At 43.8% G+C, this 21,735-nt stretch overlaps 1 protein-coding gene across 3 annotated transcripts in view; it reads right to left on the bottom strand.

Moving 5' to 3' along the window:
• LOC144753746 (immunoglobulin superfamily member 1-like) overlaps positions 1-21,735 on the bottom strand; it is a 752,980-nt gene that overhangs the window by 416,595 nt on the left and 314,650 nt on the right. For all 3 annotated transcript variants that reach the window (XM_078641329.1, XM_078641330.1, XM_078641327.1), the window contains one exon: positions 19,204-19,497. In XM_078641329.1, coding sequence (XP_078497455.1) covers positions 19,204-19,497 — 294 coding nt within the window. The remainder of the gene's footprint in view (positions 1-19,203; positions 19,498-21,735) is intronic.

Here is a 21,735-nt window from a genome sequence, read left to right as displayed (position 1 = left end):
AAACCATAGGTTATAGACCATATATAGTTAGGAATTAGCATTTACAAAACCTTGACAATTCACTGAAAAAACCATAGGTTATAGACCATATATAGTTAGGAATTAGCGTTTACAGTCATTTGAGATGTCATCAGTGATGTCATCAGTGATGTCACTGACCATGTCATGAATGATGTAATATGTGACATCATCAGCAGTGGATTGCGGGTGCGCGATATATAGTTAGTGCAACTAACTATATATGGAATTTCAATGGTTTTGTGTGAGTAAAATAAGGTTTTGTAAATGCTAATTCCTAACTATATATGGTCTATAACCTATGGTTTTTTCAGTGAATATATATATATATGTGTATTTATTACCTACTGGCGGTCGCCAGTAGGTAGTTATAGTTAGGACCTAGTTTCCATAGGAAATCCGCAGCATTCTATTTGGAATAACTTTGGCGCCGGTCAACGAATCTTTGCGAAATTCTCAAAGAAGATGGCCTGCTCCGCTCCACTCCTTCCCTGAAAGTTTCGGGGTGATTTGTTAAGTGGGGGCAGAGAAAAAAGGGGTGTCCCAAAACGTGTTTTCCCCATGCAATTTTCCATAGGGACCTTTAAGTGAGGCTACAGCCCGAACTGCTGAATGGAATTACATCAAATTTGGCAAAAAGGTAGAGTTTGGTTTGCAGATTACGCTTTTTTGTTAAATGGTGTAAATCCGTTCAGTAGTTCCTTAGAAAATTAAAAGTAAAATCATAGATAAATTTGCGAAGTTGTACCGTAGGACAGTACGCGTACCATTATGAGCACGAGCTGCATGCTAATTGGCTGTAAACTATCTGTCAACACTCCAAACCAGGAACTGTTGGCAGCCATCTTGTGCAGAAAAAGAAAAGCGAAAAACGTGAAAAGGGGGTAGGGTAGAAACACCCTGACCCCCTAGGCCTGCTTAGGGGCTCCCACAAGGACCCCCAAGGCCAAAAGAGGTTTTTTTTGTTGAAAAAACGTGGGATATGCGTAGGTACGCGCACCCTGCCGATAAAAAATAAAATTGCATTTTTTTTAGCCCCCGGGGGGGCCAAATCCCGGGGGCAATTGACTCTTTCCAAAGGGGGGCCCAGAGGGGCCCCCCATCCCCGGGGACCACCACCCCCGGGGCTTATTTTAATAGGGTGGGGGTCTCTGAGGCCCCCCCAGCCCCGGGGATCGCCACCCCCGGGGCTTTTTTTATTTGTAATAATGGGGGGCCTAGAGGGGGCCCCCAGCCCCGGGGACCACTACCCCGCCGGGGCTTCCATGAAAAGTATGCGGTAGGGGCTCATGGCCCCCCCCGCAGCCTCGTGGACTTCTTTTTTTTTTTTTCAAACCTTTGCACTAATATTCAAAATAGGGGGGTCCGTGACAGACCCCAGCCCCGGGGACCACCACCCCCGGGGCTTTTAACTGTTGGGAGGGGGGCCATGCGGCACCCCTCCTGGAGCCCTTGATGGACCTGGGGACCGCCACCCCCCAGGGCCGGCTCCTGCAGTGTCCCAGGGTGCCTACCCCCGGGACACTGCTGTTTGCTATGGTAGGGCGGGAGCCTCGCGGTTCCCACCCTACCATAGCAAACTGCTTTGGTTTTTGAAAGAGAGAGCAGGAAACCTGCTCTCTCTTTCAAAAATCAAAGCGGATTGCTTTTCTGCATGGGGAGCAGCATGTTAGCTGCTCGCCAAGCAGAAAAGCAATGCTGGCTCCCGCAGGATGCGGGGAGCCGGCAGGGACCATGGGGGGCTTGCGGACCCCCCCACGACCCCCAACGAGGAGGGCCAGGCCCCGGGGGATGGGGTCCCCGGGGCCAGAAGTGGCCCAAAAGGGGGGCCACGCGGCTCCTCTCCCAAAAAAAAAAAAGGCCAGCCCAGGGGGATGGGGTCTTCACCAGAAAAGTTTCTAAGTGTCTATTTTTGAAACGTACAAATATTCCTCTAAAATCAGCCGAACTACGAATTCCGATTTACTCACCTGTTATCAGGAGAGACCTCAGTGCTGCAGTGCCCTCATCTACCGACCCCCGGGACCACGCACACAATTCAGCGAAGACATCGCCGACTTCATCTGCCCGCATGCCCTCCCCTCCGCTGACTACATCCTCCTGGGGGACATCAACTTCCACCTGGAGAACAACAACGACCGCAACACCACCGCCCTGTTTGACAACCTCGCCAACCTCGGACTTAAGCAGCTGGTGACCACCCCCACCCACCTCGCCGGACACACACTCGACGCCGTCTTCTCATCCAGCAAGGACATCATCTTCAGCCACGCCACCGGACTCCACTGGACGGACCACAGCTGCGTCCACTTCAGCTTCAGAAGGACCACGATCCACCACCACCAGCAACAGGTTGCTCGAAGAAACTGGAACAAGATCACGGCAGACCAGCTCGCCGCTTCCCTGAGCCAGCACCCTCCCGCCAGCTCAGCGAACCGCAGCCAGGCCGCCGATAACCTCACGAAGTGGATCAGCAACTGCGCAGACGACCTCGCCCCACTGAGGACCCCACCTAGCAGACCCGGCAGCGAGAAGGCCCCATGGTTCACTGACGAACTCAAGAGCTCCAAAAAGAACTGCCGAGCCCTCGAGAAAGCCTGGAGAAGGGAGCCAACACCGGACAACATGACCACCCTCAAGCTCGCTACCCGGAAGCACCATCAACTGATCCACGCCACCAAGAAAACAGCATTCAAGGACCGACTGGACAACAACGCACACAACTGCAAGGAACTCTTCAACATCGTGAAAGAGCTATCCAACCCCAACGCCGGAAACAACGACATCACCCCTTCGCAAGACCTCTGCAACTCCCTCGCCTCCTACTTCCACAACAAGATCGCTGACATACACAACAGCTTCAGCCCACGAACAACGCTCCCCACGACCGCACCAACGCCCCCCACCACCACCCTCAACGCCTGGACCCAGATCAACACAGAAGACACCATCGGCACGATGAACTCTATCCACTCCGGATCTCCGACCGACCCCTGCCCCCACCACGTCTTCAACAAAGCCGACGCCATCATCGCACCCCACCTGCGGGACATCATCAACACCTCCTTCGACACAGCCACCTTCCCTGAGAGCTGGAAGCACGCCGAACTCAGCGCCCTACTAAAGAAACCAACAGCGGACCCCACCGAACTCAAGAATTACCGCCCCATCTCGCTCCTCCCGTTTCCAGCCAAAGTCATCGAGAAGACCGTCAACAAGCAGCTGGCCGCCTTCCTCGAGACGAATGGATCCCTCGACTCCTCCCAGTCAGGCTTCCGAGCCAACCACAGCACCGAGACCGCCCTCATCGCTGCCACCGATGACATCCGAGCCCTGCTGGACAACGGTGAAACAGCGGCCCTCATCCTCCTAGACCTCTCCGCGGCGTTCGACACTGTTTGCCACCGCACCCTAGTGCAGCGCCTCAGCGACATTGGAATCCAGGAGAAGGCACTGGAGTGGATCATCTCCTTCCTCGCTGGAAGGACACAGAGAGTCCGCCTACCACCGTTCACATCGGCAGCCACTGAAGTCATCTGCGGCGTTCCTCAGGGCTCCTCGCTCAGCCCCACCCTCTTCAACGTCTACATGAGCCCCCTGGCGGCCATCGCACGCCAGCACAACCTCAACATCATCTCCTATGCCGACGACACCCAGCTGATCCTCTCCCTGACCAACGACCCCGCCGCCGCCAGAACCAACCTCCACGAAGGGATGAAAGATGTAGCCGAGTGGATGACGACCAGCCGCCTGAAACTGAACTCAGACAAGACGGAAGTCCTCATCCTGGGCTCCTCGCCCTCCGCCTGGGACGACTCCTGGTGGCCCCCCGCCCTGGGCACCGCACCCAAACCGACAGACCACGCACGCAACCTGGGCTTCATCCTGGACTCCTCCCTCTCCATGACCAGACAAGTCAACGCCGTCTCCGCGTCCTGTTTCAACATCCTGCGCATGCTACGAAAGATTTTCCGGTGGATCCCCACCGAGACCAGGAAGATGGTCACCCAGGCCCTCGTCACCAGCCGACTGGACTACGGCGACGCCGTCTACGCCAGAACCACCGCCAAGCTCCAGAAAAGACTCCAGCAGATCCAGAACGCCTCAGCCAGACTCATCCTCGACATCCCCCGACGCAGCCACATCTCCGGACACCTGAGAGACCTGCACTGGCTCCCCGTCAACAAAAGAATCACCTTCCGTCTCCTCACCCACGCACACAAAGCCCTACACGACCAAGGCCCGAGCTACCTCAACAACCGCCTCAACTTCTACGCTCCCAAACGCCACCTCCGATCGACCAACCACGCCCTCGCCGCCGTCCCCCACATCCGAAGAGCGACAACAAGAGGAAGGTCCTTCTCCTACCTGGCCGCCAAGACCTGGAACACCCTCCCTACCGACCCCCGCCTGACCCAAGATCACCTCTCCTTCAGGAAGAAGCTCAAGACCTGGCTGTTCGAGCAGTAGCGGCCCCCCCACCCCCCCAAGCGCCTTGAGACTCTCTGGGTGAGTAGTGCGCTCTATAAATGCAATGATTGATTGATTGATTGATCTTTCAGCCCACTACTGACCCTGAAAAGTAATTCTAACCATACTTACAGTAACTTGAATTTCCTTCCATAGGCTAACATTGACAGGTTTCACTTGGAAATTCCTCTAAGTGTGGAGCTTTGAAACTTAAAAAAATTCCTCTAAAATCAGTCGAACTACGAATTCCGATTTACTCACCTGTTATCAGGAGAGACCTCAGTGCTGCATCTTTCAGCTCACTACTGTTCCTGAGAAGTAATTTTAACCGTACTTACCAGTAACTTGAATTTCCTTCCATAGGATATCATTGCCTCCTATATAAAATATATATAAATTAAAAAAATAAAAATTAAAAATAAAAATATTACAATTTCAATATTTTCAAAAACATTTTTTTTCAATTTATATTAAAAATATGTAATGTAATTTAAAAAATAAAATATCTAAAAATAAATACTTTAAAACAATGTAGTAAATCAGTATAAAAAAAATATAACAATTAATACATTTAAAAATTATCATTTCCAAAACCTTTGAAATTCACTGAAAAAACCATAGGTTTCAGCCAGGTTAAAGTTAGGAATTAGCATTTAAAAAACCTTAGACATTCACTGAAAAAACCATAGGTTTCAGCCACGTTATAGTTAGGAATTAGCATTTAAAAAACCTTAGAAATTCACAGAAAAAAACATAGCTTTCACACGTTATAGTTATCTGGACATTTCACTCATACAAAACCATTGAAATTCCCCCGTTATAGTTAGTTCAGCTAACTATAACTCGCGCGCCCGCAATACACTGCTGATGACGTCACATATTACATCACTCATGACATGGTCAGTGACATCACTGATGACATCACTGATGACATCTCAAATGACATCACTGATGGCATCACTGATGACATCATCCTTGTGAAAGAGTGGCAGACCTCCTCTCAGCGTAATATAACCTTTGATACACACATTCAAAAATAGAAACTAAAATGTTCAAAACAATGGAGATACCAATACCAGTTACAACAACCTATTCAGTAATTCCAAAATCTACATACACATCCACTTATTCACCAACAGTTCTATATAGTCACTAATACATGCACTCACTCATCATATGTACTCATACACCTATACATCCTGTTACACACCGATACTCATCCATAGAGTTACTCACACACATACTCACACATGCAAATAAACTATCAAACATCCATTTACTTGCATACAGCTATACACACACCACTAGACTTACTTCTACAGAAACGTACACATACTTACTCTCGTAAACAATCACTTATAGAAACACATACTTATTTATACAGGAACTCTTCCAATCTCTCACTCTCACATATACTCACTAATATACATCAATACTCACATATACTAGTTTAAAACATATGTACTTACTCATAAAGACACTATTGAGACAATCATTCACTCACTAACACACCCATACACACACTCATGCACCCATACAGTCCTGCACACATGCTGACTTCAAAAAACATACAAACAGTGAGTCACTCATTCATGCATCTATACGCTAAGTAATATCCCCCACCGAGCGATACAGAAACTCATACTGATGCTCAAAAAACAAACTAATAACCCATATACACACTCATGTAGCTACTCACCAACCCATGCAGCCACTTATACACAAAGTGAGACACTGATACAGATATTTATATATTTAAGCATTACTCGTTAATACATGTATTCACTAAGATACACGTAATAAGTCAGTTATACAATCAATTTTACAAATAAAACATCCATTTAGACACTTATTTACCCATGTTTTCTTCCGTCGACCTTTAGATATACATATATAAAAAATATTTATTTTTCAGAAAGAAACACATTCACTGGATGATGTCATCAGTGATGTCATTTGAGATGTCATCAGTGATGTCATGAGTGATGTAATAGGTGACGTCATCAGCAGTGCATTGCGGGCGCGTGAGTTATAGTTAGCTGAACTAACTATAACGAGGGAATTTCAATGGTTTTGTATGAGTGAAAAGACCAGCTAACTCTAACATGTGTGAAACCTATGTTTTGTTCAGTGAATTTCCAAGGTTTTTTAAATGCTAATTCCTAACTATAACGTGGCTGAAACCTATGGTTTTTTCAGTGAATATATATATATATATTTATACACACACACAGACACAAATACGTATACATATACGTATACATACATATATGTGTGTATAGCTCCACATCTCCTTACATTGTAGACGTTTTTCATTTCGATAAGTAAAATGAAAAGATCGCACACGGAAGAAAGAAATACATAGAAACTATTTTCACATGTAGGATACTTTTTCACATTGCTACGGAAGAGATGTAATGCATAAGTTATCGCATACCGACTGTCTATCAAGATAGTCAGACATTCGCACTTTCGTATCTGCCATTTTGAGAGGATTTCAATATTAATTCATTTAAATCCCTCTTATCTTCAATGGGCATGTACACTTGTTTGAGAGTATTGTTGTACATATGTTTTTATGCTTTGACCCCACAAGATATAAGCATAAAGCTCGAGTAGGCAAGAACATCTTTATGATCATGAATCTTTCATATAATGTAATGATGTAAAATACCCCCAATTCATTTATGTTTTGTTGCTTATAAATGATCCTTATAGAGCCAAACTGGGAAACTTATGGAGCAAATCTATATTTCATCTCTGTGATCATCAATTCATATGCTATTGCGAATACAGAAGGAACATACTTTCATGCCACTATATTTTCCTAAACCATGAATCATATCTTAGAGATCTTGCTTATTGTATACCCCAATTGTGGTCATCAAACTGCCATAAGTATACATCTCCAGTAGCATATATCTCTATTTAACTACAGCTGTATTTCGGAAATCAAGTAATTTTCATTAATTTATTAAAGAGAATGTCCATCTCGTGCTCATGTTTGGTGATAAAAATAAAAATACATATTTATGAAACGCAATGTCATCACAATATTGTGATAGTGCAGAAATATTAAAAAGGAAATTACTCCATATTTTAAAACAAGAAAAGTTGCTCCGAAACTCATATCTCAAATGTACTGATAATTCCTGTTAGATAAAGACCGTGAGATACGATGGAATGATGAATTCTAATCTTCATAAATTCTGAAAATTGGTGACCACCACATATTTTTGTTTCTGTCCATCATGAAAAAGTTCATCCATTTTGTGTTCCCAATGTGGACATCCCAGAATGTCGTGAAACTGAGTATGTGGTGTCTCTAATGGCTTGTAAATGTTCCTTTATGCGCTATCTCATCGGAAAGAAAGTACTCCCAACATATTGTTTTTGGCGGAGACATTCAAATATATATTTGGCACAATCAGAGGTTCTGTGAGTCCCTTAGTGTTTTTTTCCCAAAAAGTAAGTGAGTACACTGGCACTATTTCTGCAAGCTATGCATGGTAGAGGTACCACTTGTTGGTACTGCAATACCGGTGACCGGAGGTAATTTTTTTTTTTAATTGTACTTAAGGGAGGCATCCCTTAGGGACCCTCACACATGGAGCTGGTGGTCAGGGTGTACCACCCTGCCCATTTAAATGGCCTTTTGGAATGGAGGCCGCAACATTTTTTCATCGTTGCAGCCAGCAAATCAACTCATTCAGTGCCGTGGTACCAGCAAAACTCCCTCAGCCAATCAGAATGACCTATTGTTTAAATTTTTGACATTGCAAGAGTCCTGCGGAACTCCTGTGGCACCAACCATGCAGATGTACATAACTTTTTATTAGGGTAACCACTACATGCCTCAAACACGCCCACTTTTTAAACTAATTTATCAAAAATAGCTGAACGGATTTACATTAAAATCTCAAAAAAGCACACTTTCTGAGTAAAAGTCTAACCAAGTTCTCCCAAATTTGGTGTAATTATGTTCAGCCATTTTTTCTGTAGTGGAGAACAAAGTTTCCTACGGGAATTAACATGTAATGTCGTACTTTTGGGACTGTCCCAGCTTCACAGATTGGCACAGAACTTTTCAAGAAGGAGCTAAATTGCATGAATTTATGAATAAAAAAAAGTTTTATGCAGATCAATCAAACAGAGTTTAATCTCCACAATGGTCGTAGGTTTTTATTTCGCCTTCAAAAACTGCAGCTGCTTGAGTCTGCATTGCAGGGAAAATGCACACTTCTACATGTAACTGCTGCAGTTTCTCCTGATTTGGAAAGGCATTACTAAGCAATGTACTTTCAAGCCTCCCTGGCCCCACCAAATATAAATAATCGTGGACTCCGGATATTACTGTTTAATAGGACCGCACTAGAAGCACAAGCACCCAGAAGCGCTGTGAGGTGACAGGTGGGGGCCACAAACTGTCAGCCTGTGTGTAAAGCCACTAGTGCACACCTGTTGCGATTGCTGGGTGTGGAATTATATGTTTTGCATCTTGTGCCCCACAAGTATAATTGCTGCAAGTTCCAACTGGGATGGGTTCAGAGCTCCCCCGTAACCTCCCAACTTGGAGTTGTGTGCGGACGGGGGGGGGGGGGGGGGAAGGGGGGGTATTTCTTTGTATTTTATTGTAGTCCGTTGTATTTTATACTGTAAAGATTTTAAGTAATCGCAGTTTATTATTAATAAACCAAACCATCAGGGAAACCATATTTCTGTTTTGGTATTTATTAACATTATTCAGTAAATATTTGTAGGTGTGTGAGTCCAAAAGATCTAGTTGACATGAACCAGGACTACGTCCCAAAATGCAATAGGTTGTTCACGGAAAATCCTGCCTAAAAGTTAGTGTCCCTGAAGGCACGGAGTAAATTGGTAATACTGGCTCTGGTACACTCACTCAACTGAGGGGCTCAAAAACACACATATTTGTGTTTTTGCACTGAGCAGACTATTATCTCATTTGAATTCAGGGTGGCAATGAGGAGTGATTTCCATTTGCTTATCCACTGGTGTCCAGTCCTTGTTTATGGCTGCCCATTCTCTCTGTAATACTTGCATTGAATCAGGTTTAGGATTTGCGACTCTGGCTAATCTCTTTCTTTGACAAAAAAATGTTTTCTCGGGCAGGCTGTTTTTCCTTTTTGTCCCAGGCCTGGTCTATTTGTTGCCTACTGGCTTGCAAGGGGCGTCATTTCATGTGACACTGTGTGTCAGTCCTGGGTATATCTGCAAAAACAGTTTGCATTCTGTGATTTATAATTCTACTTTTTATTATCTTAAGTTAAGTACAAGCTTAAAAATCCCACCATGCACTTTGTTCATTATGACTGACTTAAGGCGTTACCCCTACCTTGCTGACTCTTGACAGCTCTGTCCCCACAGCATGTTTGTATCCAGTCTGTACTATGGCCACAAGATGTGCATTGTGGGAAACAGTCGGAACAACAAGAGCAGATCCACGCATGTGTCAACAATGCAAGTGCTACCGCGCTTGCCTTAACCATATGCGTGGTTAAGGCAATGCGAGGTCTAGATGCATGGATGGGCGGCGCGAGGAACAGGAAGCGTCGGGACAGAAGGCTCGACACACAGAGGTAAGAGGAGCTGGGGACGCGTTTGGGGAGGGGAGTAGTTTATAGGGGGAGGTTTTAGGGTGGGGGTAGATTTTAGGACATGGGGTTGGTGTGGGGTAGGGTTCCCGGGTTCTCGGGCTCAAGGCCCCTTTTAGTTTCGTGCATATTGGAGTTGGCACATTTGGCTGGAATTTAGGGTTGGTGTGAGTTAGGGTTTCCGGAGTCTAGGGCTCAGGGCCCATTTTAGTTTCATAGTGCCCACACCGTCATCCGCTCCCTCCTGCACATTTTACATTTGCCTATATAATGATTACACCGGACACATTGTTTATGGGTAAAGAACTGCTGCAGGTTTATTTTCATAAAACAGTATGACGTTTTAGTGGGTTATCTTACGGGCGATCCAGGGCAGGCAGCCCCTCGCTGCCCGCCCGCCTTATGAGCCAGCCGGCACGGTGGGTTGATGCCCGGACAGTGCAGCAACTTTGCAGATCCCCTTCCGGATCACGTGATCATGTCTTATACTCCTACCCCTTTCAGGGCGGAGCGTGGTATGGCACATCCCTGGTTGGTCAGGCCCCCCAACCGTCCGAAGGACTAACGGGGCACTGTTGCGGTTTTCCCGGAACCTCCCTGCAGCTCCATGTCTTTGGCTCAGGCACCCTTACTGTGCCAGGCAGAGGTACCCTTACTGTACCAGTCTGCCGCAGAGGTACCCTTACTGTACCCGTCTGCCCCCAGATTGCCCTGTAACTCCGCCTGCAACACAAAAGAAACATTAAAACATTCAAGTTGCATGCTGCCTGCCACGCTGCTGGGTATGAGGATAGGGTGGGTGCAGCGCGGTAGGCAGGGCAGAACGACCGACAAAGAGGTCGAGTACTGGGCGGCAGGGCCCTAAATACCCAGCCCGCCACCAAATGTGCCCTCCCCCGGATGCACTGGTGCACCCCGCCAGGGGAGAGGCTAGTGAACTGCTCGAGCCTCCCCCCTCTACGAGGACTGGGGGGGGCGCTCCGACTAATGGGCACTAAGGGGGCTGCCCTGCTGATGTCCCCCTGTGGGGGACGCGGGCAGCGGCATAGTGCCCATTACTGTGCCGGTGTTTTTTGGGAGGAAATCGATCTACAGGAAGGGCGGTTTTGGGCCTAGTTTTTAAATGGGAAATTGCCTGCATTGAGGCCTATGGAAGGAGTTACTTTGTAGGTTTTGGGGTACTATTAGAGGAAGTTCCAGGTGGTTCTGAGCGGATCTGTTTGGATGGGCAAGTAGCTGGGAATCTCTAGTTTTGATTTTACCCGTCATATTCCTTTAGCAAACAAGCCTTTTCAACAAATGTTGTTTTCATTAAAAAAATTATTTTGATACAGCACCAAAAGGAATAAATTACAAACATATCATATTCCAGCTTTTCGAAAAGAGAAAAGGACAATACAAAAACAGTGTTATAAATTCCTTCTAAAATTCATTACCAATCATCCAATTCATTTTATCTCATTTTAAAAATAAATTCATCAAGAAGATTCAATAGCCCATTGAAAGGAGTGATTATTTGTAAAGTGCACGCTGATTCTTCTTTGACAGTAAAGTGCTTCTCAATACCGTAAGAGTCATTGTCTTTAAAATGGTATCACAGTTATCTCTCGATATTAAAAAGCTTCTCAAAATGTATGCATATATCATTGGTTATCTCCTTTTTTTAATACTCAACTCCAGTTTTTCCATATTTTATTTAATTTCACTGAAGATCCTACCCTTTTTGCATGGATAGTTTCCAGAATAAAAACTCTTTGCATTTTAGCGAGCCTTTGGGAAACTGTCGGGATCATCCTTGATTTCCAATTGGCTAGAATTGGCTAGAATTAACGAATTAACCATTTTGCCACTAAAGTAGCAATAAAAATAAATTGGCGATCCCCAATAGTTAACTCTTCTGCTGTTTCTGCTCTGCCAAAGACAGCGAATGAAGCTTCTGAAGGGGAATTGATTGATCATTTTATACCAATTTCTAAGAAAATATTCCAGCAAAAATTCAATAAATGGCTTCATGTAAAACCAGCATGTAGCCAGTCTCTGTTTGCTTGTCTGCATCTGAAGCATTTGGGATCCACACTAGGATACATTTAATGGAGTCTGGCAAGGGTGTAATAGATCATGGGCCTTATTTATGAAGGCCTTGCTCCGCCGGTGCGTCACTTTTAACATAGAAAAAAGTGACGCACCGGCGGCGCAAGGCCTTCATAAATAAGGCCCCATATATTTAATAAATAAAGCTATTCTCCTTAGATTAGCTGCTCTTACAGCCTTATAACTCAATTTAGTATATCCCTGCCACCAGGGGCGGCTTAGGCTCATGGCGGCCCTGGGCAGGGAGCGTAGGTAGGGGGCCCCGGAAGAGGGGGTCCAGGCGGGGCGGAGCGGGAGGCCAGTGAAGAGGGGGAGGGGTCACGGTGTTTGGAAGTGGAACAGAGCCGGAGGCCGCCAAATCCCTGCCAGGGGCCGCCACGCATATATGTATCCATCCTCAGAGGATTATTATATTAAGGATATATATTAGCTTGGTGGCCCCTGGGGTTTGGTGGCCCTGTGCAGGTGCACAGCTTGCACATGCCTAAGGCCGCCCCTGCTGCCACTATTGAATATTAAAATGGCAGCCCATGGACGTTTACATTTTCTCTAGATGATCTACGAACTCCTGCTTATTATCTGCAGATTTAAGTAGTCTAAACCAGTTTCCCAGTCTTTCAGTTCTTAGCACCAAGTGGGCTTTCCCAAGATGCGTTCTATTAGTTTCTTCTCCGCGTGTTATTCCTAAGCAAAACTGATTATTCTGGATATAGCTAAGGGAAAGATGCATATTCATATTGATGTTCCGGACTACTATTTCCTACCACAATAAAACATTTTCTTTTCTAAAGAAATCTTGTAATACATAAAACCCTAGACTGGACCACTGAAGGCAAATCTGCTGATACCACAGTAGCCCCAGTGTAATACATAACTGTGGATGAAGCCAGGGGATGCCATATAATCCCCAGATTTTCGGAAATCAAATCATTATGGTCCGAGGAATCTTTTATCTTGATCCTTTAGGTAACTTAGGTTTCGTAAGAATGGCGAGAGACTGATATCAGATTCCTAAAGCTTTTTATTTAAAAAAGAAATTGGCTGCCTGTAACTCTCCGGAATTATTATAATTTAGCCAATAAAGAAGTGACACCTGGCAATACATTCTGAAATTGGGGAGGGCAATGCCTCCTTCTTCCACATCCTACTGTAACGCTTGTATTCTTAATCTCGGTTTATTCCTTTGCCATATAAATTGTCTAACTTCTGAACTAATAGCATCAAAGCAAAACTGAGGGACCTTGATCATTATGGTGTAAAATAAAAATCAAAAAAGTGGAAGAATGCTATTTTCTTAATAAATGGCACTCCCCCCATAATTGATATAGGAAGACTTTGCCATTGTTGAAAAAGCTTACCCATTTTATATAATGTGGATTTGAAATTTATTGCAAATAAGTCTTGCAATCTAGTGGTCACGAATATCCCCAAATATCTTATGGCAGTTGTTGTTGAATAATGTGCCTACGTTGAGGATGCTAATGTTGTTTTTTTGTTTTCATTCACCTTAGACCACAGTGAGCAAACTGGCCGCCAGTACCTTATACGTTATTGGGGAGGCAAAAACTTGTGGAAAAACGCCCACCTGCCGGTACGTCTGTGTACTAGGATGGCACAGTCCCAAAAGAAAGGGCACAGTCACTCTCCAATAAAGTCCAGATAACACAGGCGACTGTTGATGTTGGCAATGGAGGAATAGAGAGTGCCCAAAAGAGTCTGGAGAGATCCAGAGAGGCATAATCATAGGACCCATATTCGTTATAAGGGATTTTTTTATTTTTTATTTCTTAGCTCAGCATATGAACATTTCAATAGACGACCCGAAAATGCTTTCTTCCTCCTACTCTGGAGACCACTCCTATCCAGTTTGAATATTGAGAAAACCAAAGACAACCACTCAGCATACAATGGAAGTGAACAACCTACCCACTTTTTGCATATTTCCCTCCTGGCCAACAGCACAGCGTAGAAGAGGAAAGACCTTGCTGGGCCCGTCACATCCCTGGATATCACATACATTGTCAGGGAGAGGCTTATTTGAATTTGGAGGCCTAGGATATCTGAGATAGTTTTGCCCACTTTTTCCCAAAAGTCTACAATGGCCGGGCACTCCTTAAACATGTGTAGATTGGAGGCTTTCTCCAAGCCGCATTTCTTACAACTAACTGGGTGCTTATCCGACATCATCGACAGCCTTAAGTCGGTTAAATAGGCCCTGTGGATCGTAAACAGGTGATTCCTCCTTAACCATGCCGGTTTGACGGTGGCAAACAAAGTACTAAAAGATGTTTGAACAGGATAGATTATCCGAATCTGCTACTAGATATAAAGCCATGTCTTCCCCAACTAGCTTAGGTTTTGCAGATTCTAGGTCAGGAGCGTTAATGTTAAAGTCCTGCCTAATAGTTCACTTCAAGGGCTCAATGAATAGTGAGAATAGCACTGGGGAAAGGGGGCAGCCTTGGCGAGTTCCCCGGCTAATTGAGATGGAGCCTGCCATAGTTCCATTAACAATTATAGATGCTCTAGAATTATAATGCAGATTTTGCTGTACCTGATAGAATTTAGATGGCACAGCAAATTTTTTCAAGAATATGAAAAGGACATTCCACTGAACTCTGTTGAAAGCATTTTCCGTGTCCAACATTATTATTACCCATGAATTGTACACATTTTTCAGTACATCATCACTTTATCACTGTGTTTGATTTTGTATTTGAATAAGAAGTGCACCTAAATATTTTTGGTTCACCAAATGTTGTCTGTAATTACTTATTTCTCTATTATATCCATTACATTTTGGCTTACTTATCATGTTCCTCCTTTTCTCAAAGTTTCCCTGAGCAAACCATTTATTCTGATATATTGTTAAGATTAGGTCTGCTGCCAGACCATTACTTAGAGATCCTACGTTACTACTAGGGACGTTATTTACAATAGGGCCAAGTATTCCATATGTGTGTGCAACATTTTACTAACAAGTTGGTGAGCATTATCCAAGACAGAATTTTTTACCTTTCTATAGGCAACTACAGCTTGGACAGTTACATGTTAAGTATCACAGGGTACCAAATACCAGAGAATGTCAAAAGTTGGGGTAATTTGTTGAAACTGGCCTAAATAACTCTAAAACTTCAACGTGGTTGAGCGTTTGATCACGTCTCTTCCAACAAGGACTAATTTCCCAATATAGATACTTCCCCCCCCCCTGAAATCTACAAATAGTGACCTGCAGCAGACACATTCAAGCAGCAGACACATTCAAGCACTGAGCCATGTAGATTACAGGTAGATCTGGGAAGCAGCCATATTAACCTCTAAAGCTATGTGATTTTGATTGGAACTTGTGGTAAGCTGAGCAATAAATCACACTCATAAACCTCCGCACTATCTTGGAGGGTCTACAGACTCCTTACAGGTTCCACACTGCTTCCCGCAACAGACAATTTGCTGGGTGGGATTGTGATGTGGGGTCAGATGCACTCTTGGGTGTTTTACCAAATTAAAATTTGTGATTCCTAGGAAATCGCAATTTACAATTCAGTAATGTACTATTGCATGCAGGTGCCTAATAGCAGTTTCTTAAAAATTTCCTAAAGATTCCTAATCGCTAATAGCAATTTGTATGCATTCGCAAATAGTAAAAAAAAGCCCCAGACACATACTGATGACATCACAATCAGAAAATACATTGTTGCACTTCCATTCGAAAGCACATGAGCTTGCATTGAGGACCTATTTGGACTACTTGCTGCATCTTATTGTCAAAATAATTAAACAAAGATGGACAGGCAGACGACTCTGATGATGAGATTCTAATACTGGTAGAGGAGTGTTTAGCAAACAATGACAATGTTTTGGTAAAGCCTCCCTAACTGTCCATGAAGCCACCAAAACGAGCATATGGAGCAGTAGCAAAAAAAGGAAACATATTGTGGGTAAAGCTGGCCTGTAGGAGCAAGGAACCTCCTTACACTGGAGGAGGACATTCTGCCCTGCCACCAACACCAGAAATTGATGAGGCAATTGAGAGCACCCTCGCAACTGAGGCTATATCTGGACTAACAAATATTGACACCTCGGAACCTTCTCAGCAGCACATAAATGAGTGTTATTTTTTTCATTAAAAATATAAATATTTTATATATTCTTATTGTAACTGTCAATTAATTCTGTATAAGCAGATTACAATTGATGTTAGCTCATTTTACATGTCAATCAATTAACTTTTGTTTTACGGTAAAGAAATTGCATTATGGGTTTGCAGTCCAATTACTTTTTTTGATGTTTCAGGAGTCAAAAAGAATGCACAGTTTACTACAATATTAAAAGAGAATTACTTTATTAAGTAGATTAATTTAACCATTCAGAAATTTTCTTTGTGGCTCAAGTTAAACGTTTCTTTGAGGAGTTCTTTTAAGTTTAGCTCTGACTTTTGATTGAAAGGCTATTGAGAATCAGTCCTCGAGATTCCCATCTGAGAGATACTGGATATTCAGAGATGGTTGGTCAGAAGGATGGAAGATTCTGGTGAGCATCTGAAAAAGTTCAAAGATAGCAGCTGAACTAAGGGTGTTCATCACACGTCCAAGACCATGAAGTAGAAAGGAAAAGACTGGTAATGTTACTCACAAGAAGACATCTGAGGTGCACATCCCTTTGGGTGAGGGGATATCAAAGCAAAGAAAGGATCTTGGGTAACATTTGTTAACCATGGAGTGCTAGTGACACTTGTATGAATGCCTAGGGGAAAAACTTGTTATTCATGATTGCTTGCAGATCACTAGACTGTTTTTGTTACCTGTCACAGATATTGAGATTGTCTCACTTTTCAATACATTTATTGGTCTTCCAGATGTTTTTATCCAGAAAGAGCACATATAAGTTCCAGGACCTTCTGGATGTGAAGTTGAGATCTTGTGGCTGTCTCCACACTGTTATTTTATTTCAGTAGATAATCCACCTCACTTCTTGAAATTCCTGAATCCTTTGGTTATGGAACACGCTGGGAAGTTCATTTTATATTTACAGATTCCCCTTTGACGTGCATTGGATAGTAGGGAATGAGAGAGATGGACGAAGCTGGGGGATAATCTTAATAACAGTAAAACAGACAGTAAGAAGCAATCCATAACAAGAGACCATAACAGGACCTTCTAATAGATGTACATAGAATATGATAATAATCAAAGAGCCTATAAAGAAAAAATATGGGGGGTGGTATCATACACTACAAAAGACTTTCGCAGATAGGGCAAAGGTGACCTTGCTTCAGTCACAGCTACGCACTACTGACACTTCGAAGATGCTATTTATTAAAACAGTGATATGTTTGAATGAAATTAAAGCAAATCACCAATAGTTTGTGGCTGTTCTATAGTGACCGTTCCTAAAAACAAAACCCAATTCTAACGCAGTTTCTTGTATGGAATTTCTCTCTACAAAAACGTTATGGATTTATTAGTGGCTCCAAAATATTTAAAACGTACCTATATGTAGGTGAATACAGTCGTACTACACTTAACTTCACACGTAAGTACTTTGACTTTATTTATATATGTTTCAGGGTAAATAGATATGTATTTAGGAATAGTAAGTCTAAGCATATCTATAATAGTAAGTCTAAGCATATCTACATACACAGTCACCTTCACCTCCTTGAACCAGGCGTTAACGAGGGGAAGTGTGTTCTGTCCTCAAAACCTCCCACACATTTCATGTGTGCAGCAATGCACAGCACACATCCAATGCATGGGATCCGTCTGAGTTTGTTTAGGCATAGGAAATTGCACTGGAGGGGAGTGCTTCGACTACAAATCCTCTCCTAGACAGCATACACTCACCTCCGCATCACAGTGCAGGGCTGTGCATCATGCAAGGCAGCCCTAATTGAGTGTCAGTGCAAGGAATAACGCCAGCAGCAGGTCGGTCTTAGTAGGTATGGCTTGCGCTGTGTTTTCCCTCTTGCACAAACGCAGAGCTACAGATTGATTGATATGCAGCATGGCATGAAAAATTAGCAAATCTGGCCTATAGTTGTAGGTTGATGTAGTAATTGGCATGTGATATAGTGACCTTCACCCGCGGCACTACTGAACCAATATTGTCCATTGGGAACAATCAGCCAGATTCATGAAGCCAAAAGCGGCTCGCAAAGGGCCAGAGTCTGAGAATCTGGCCCTTTGCGAGCGCTTTTTTTGCATTTGGGATTCATCATCCCAAATGCAAAAATCGCAAATTTTGAAATCGCTAAAATGCGAATAATTGCATTTAAGGAATCTCAATTTGAGATTCCTTAAATGCAATTCATGAACCATTTTAAAATTGCGAATTCGCAATCTGGGGTCGCTATTTACCGCGAAGTCTGACTTCGTGGTAAATAGCGAAAACTTAGAAAAATGCACTTTAGTGCATTTTTCTAAGTTGTATGTTACACACACACATGTCCTTTGGACATGTGTGTGCGCAACACCAGTGTAAATCACCATTTCAGGGGTGCTACAGGGTGCCCTTTGGACACCCTGGCACCCTTGAAATCGCTTCCTTATTTGCGATTCGCTAATTGCTAATCGCAAATAAGGAATGACTCCCCATTCATTCCTATGGGCCTGGCCCATAGCGAATCGCAAATAAGGAAGCAGTAGAAATCGCAATAAATTTAGCGATTCCTACATGCATCCCGTTTTGCGAGTCTTTAATAGCGATTCCTTAAAAATCGCTATTAAGGACTCACAAAACATGAGCATGATGAATCTGGGGGAATGTGTCGAACTATAGAATCTCGCTAAATATTTCGATGGAGAATGATAACCATCAAGCAACGTGTCTGAGCCTGATGCTCATAAGATTATAACCTAGGAACAAATAATTATCTCGAATATTGTCCCAGAGAACACTGTCCTTAGAAATAATGTTTGAAAAAGGCCAGTACACTTAGGGACGCATTTTGTGTAAGATAGACTTGATAGCCACAGTTTTTGAAGATCACTTTACACTGTTTTTCTCTCACCTCTCACAGATATCGACACTTCGCCACTTTCTCTGGAACTGATTACTTTGATAGATGTTTCTATCCAGTATGCACACGTGTACGATCCTTCAGTATTTAGGTTTGAAGTAGATATCTCTTGAAAGCCTCTGTCCCATGATGGCTCTTCATGTGACTTTCCTTCATCTTTCTTGAAATACCTGAATCCACTGGGTTTGTAACGAGATGGAGCAGAACACGTTATATTCACAGACTCCCCTCTGATGTACACTGGATATCTGGGGATGAGAGAGATGGACGGAGCCTCCAAGAAATCTGAAAACCGCAAAGAGAAAATAACAATTAGATGGGAGCATTCCTCCTTAGCAAACCCCCATGGGGTGAAATATCACAGTATCATGGGAAAAATATAGTGCTACATAAATATCAGAGGAAAATATTCTGGACTACTAAAATCGTTGAGGTAAGTATAGATAGGTAGGTTTAGATTTACTGTACTTAACTTAACAGGCTTGTACCTTAATGTAAATATATAATCACTGAAAAAAACAAAAGTTAAAGTAACTTATAGTTAGATGAAAATTTCAGTGACAACATAACGGGCAAAACTAATGAAAAACACTGACATTTACCGGTTATACTTATCTCTAGTATCTATAACTCTTTCCCTACGGTAACCATAACTTGCACCCTCGCCATGGACAGTCTTGTCATTAATGATGTCATTTCAAATGTTGCAGTGATGTTATCAATGAGGTAAATGAACACATCAAGAGTGATTTAATATGGGGGTAATTAGCTGTGCATGGTGACAATGCAAGTAATACTGTGACAAGGAGTTCTCCCAAGGGACTCAAAACAGTATTCATTTGGCACCACACGCATGTGGCACCATTTGCTATCCATGCATCCAAAAAGGATGCATGGGGAGATGCAGAGGGGTGTTCAAGCTGCCTCAACCTCTGGTGCAGACGAGGGAGGCAGACTGCACTCCTGTGTACCTCAGAAAGGTTTTATACTACCTGGTCTGTGGGACCATAATTTTCGCATCAGAAATGAGGTGAACTGCATGGGAAAGCCTTGTGGGAAAATATTATTGCCCACCCATGCAAAAATATTTTCCCTTATCTTTTTAATGGGGATGCCATGAGGAGAAAGGTATTTGGGGCAATGCTGCTAAGCCTGTGTGTATTTTAATAATTTGCATCTTTACCGCATTGTGGAGGGGACATTAAAATATTAGAACTGTTGTTTTACATTTCTTTGAGGCACCCCGTGTACTCTTTGGTCCACCGCAGTCGCATTAGGCAATTGTTTGAGTGGAGAGAGGCCACTTTTTAAGTCTTTTTACTCTGTAACTAGCAGGCGGTGAGCGGTCTAGTCGCCAACAGGCCCACGCCACAAATCTCGCTTCCCGAGCTGGCGCACACGAGGAGAAAGGTATTTGGGGCAATGCTGCTAAGCCTGTGTGTATTTTAATAATTTGCATCTTTACCGCATTGTGGAGGGGACATTAAAGTATTAAAACTGTTGTTTTTACATTTCTTTGAGGCACCCAGTGTACTCTCCGGTCCACCGCAATCACATTAGGTGATTGTTTGAGTGGAGAGAGGCCACTTTTTAAGTCTTTCTACTCTGTAACTAGCAGGCGTTTAGCGGTCTAGTTGCTAACACGCCCACGCCAAAACTCTCGCTTCTCGAGAGGGCGTGCAGGGGACGTGCCGCTGGTGCACCCGTTGGCGCCCGTCTGCGCCGGGACGCCGCCAGCTGCCAGGGGATGCGGCCAGTTTTACAGCAGAGGCCCTCTGGGAGAAGAACCTCCTATACACGAGAAGCACTCTTGGCATATAGGCATCCACTATTATGTATTGGGGACAACAATGAAGTCCAAGTAGCCGATGGCAATAGGGCTACAAGAAACGATAGTTGCGCCAACTGCGGATGGGTTCTGGTTAAACAACCACCTCCCCTTCCCGACCCCTATCCTTCTGCATATTGCAATCAGCCATGACAGAGGTTGCAGAATGAGAACCTAGAGGAACCAAGTGGGACAGGGCAGGATAGACAGAGAACTAACATGCAAGGATTATATCTGAATGCCAGATTTATTCCTAAGCACGCAACGTTGACATGGAATTTATTAGAGGAGTTGAAACCTGATATATGTCTCTTCACCGAAACATGGCTTCACAATGCTGTCACCCGGGTATTGGCAGTGGCTTTCCCGGATGATTATTCAGTCGCCAGGCTCGACAGGCCTTGTAAGCGTGTGGGGAGACTAAATATTGCTACCCGACTCCCGTATTACACGAGGACACTTGATAGGGTATCTTCCCCCAATTTGGAGCTCTTAATATTTAGAATAGAGCGCGATCAGGCTACTGAATGGACAGGCGCTCTGATATATCACCCTCCTAGGGGTAGCAAAAAGGAGTTCTGTACCGCATTTTTAGACAGACTAGCACCTTATGTCTTGAACGCCAACACATTTTTACTGATTGGAGATCTTAACCATCAATTAGAGCTGGTTTCCTATCCGGATTCCGCCAGTTT

Source organism: Lissotriton helveticus, chromosome 5_1 (assembly GCF_964261635.1).
Source record: "Lissotriton helveticus chromosome 5_1, aLisHel1.1, whole genome shotgun sequence".
Taxonomy (NCBI): Eukaryota; Metazoa; Chordata; class Amphibia; order Caudata; family Salamandridae; genus Lissotriton; species Lissotriton helveticus.
This window is presented reverse-complemented; position numbering and strand designations above follow the sequence as displayed.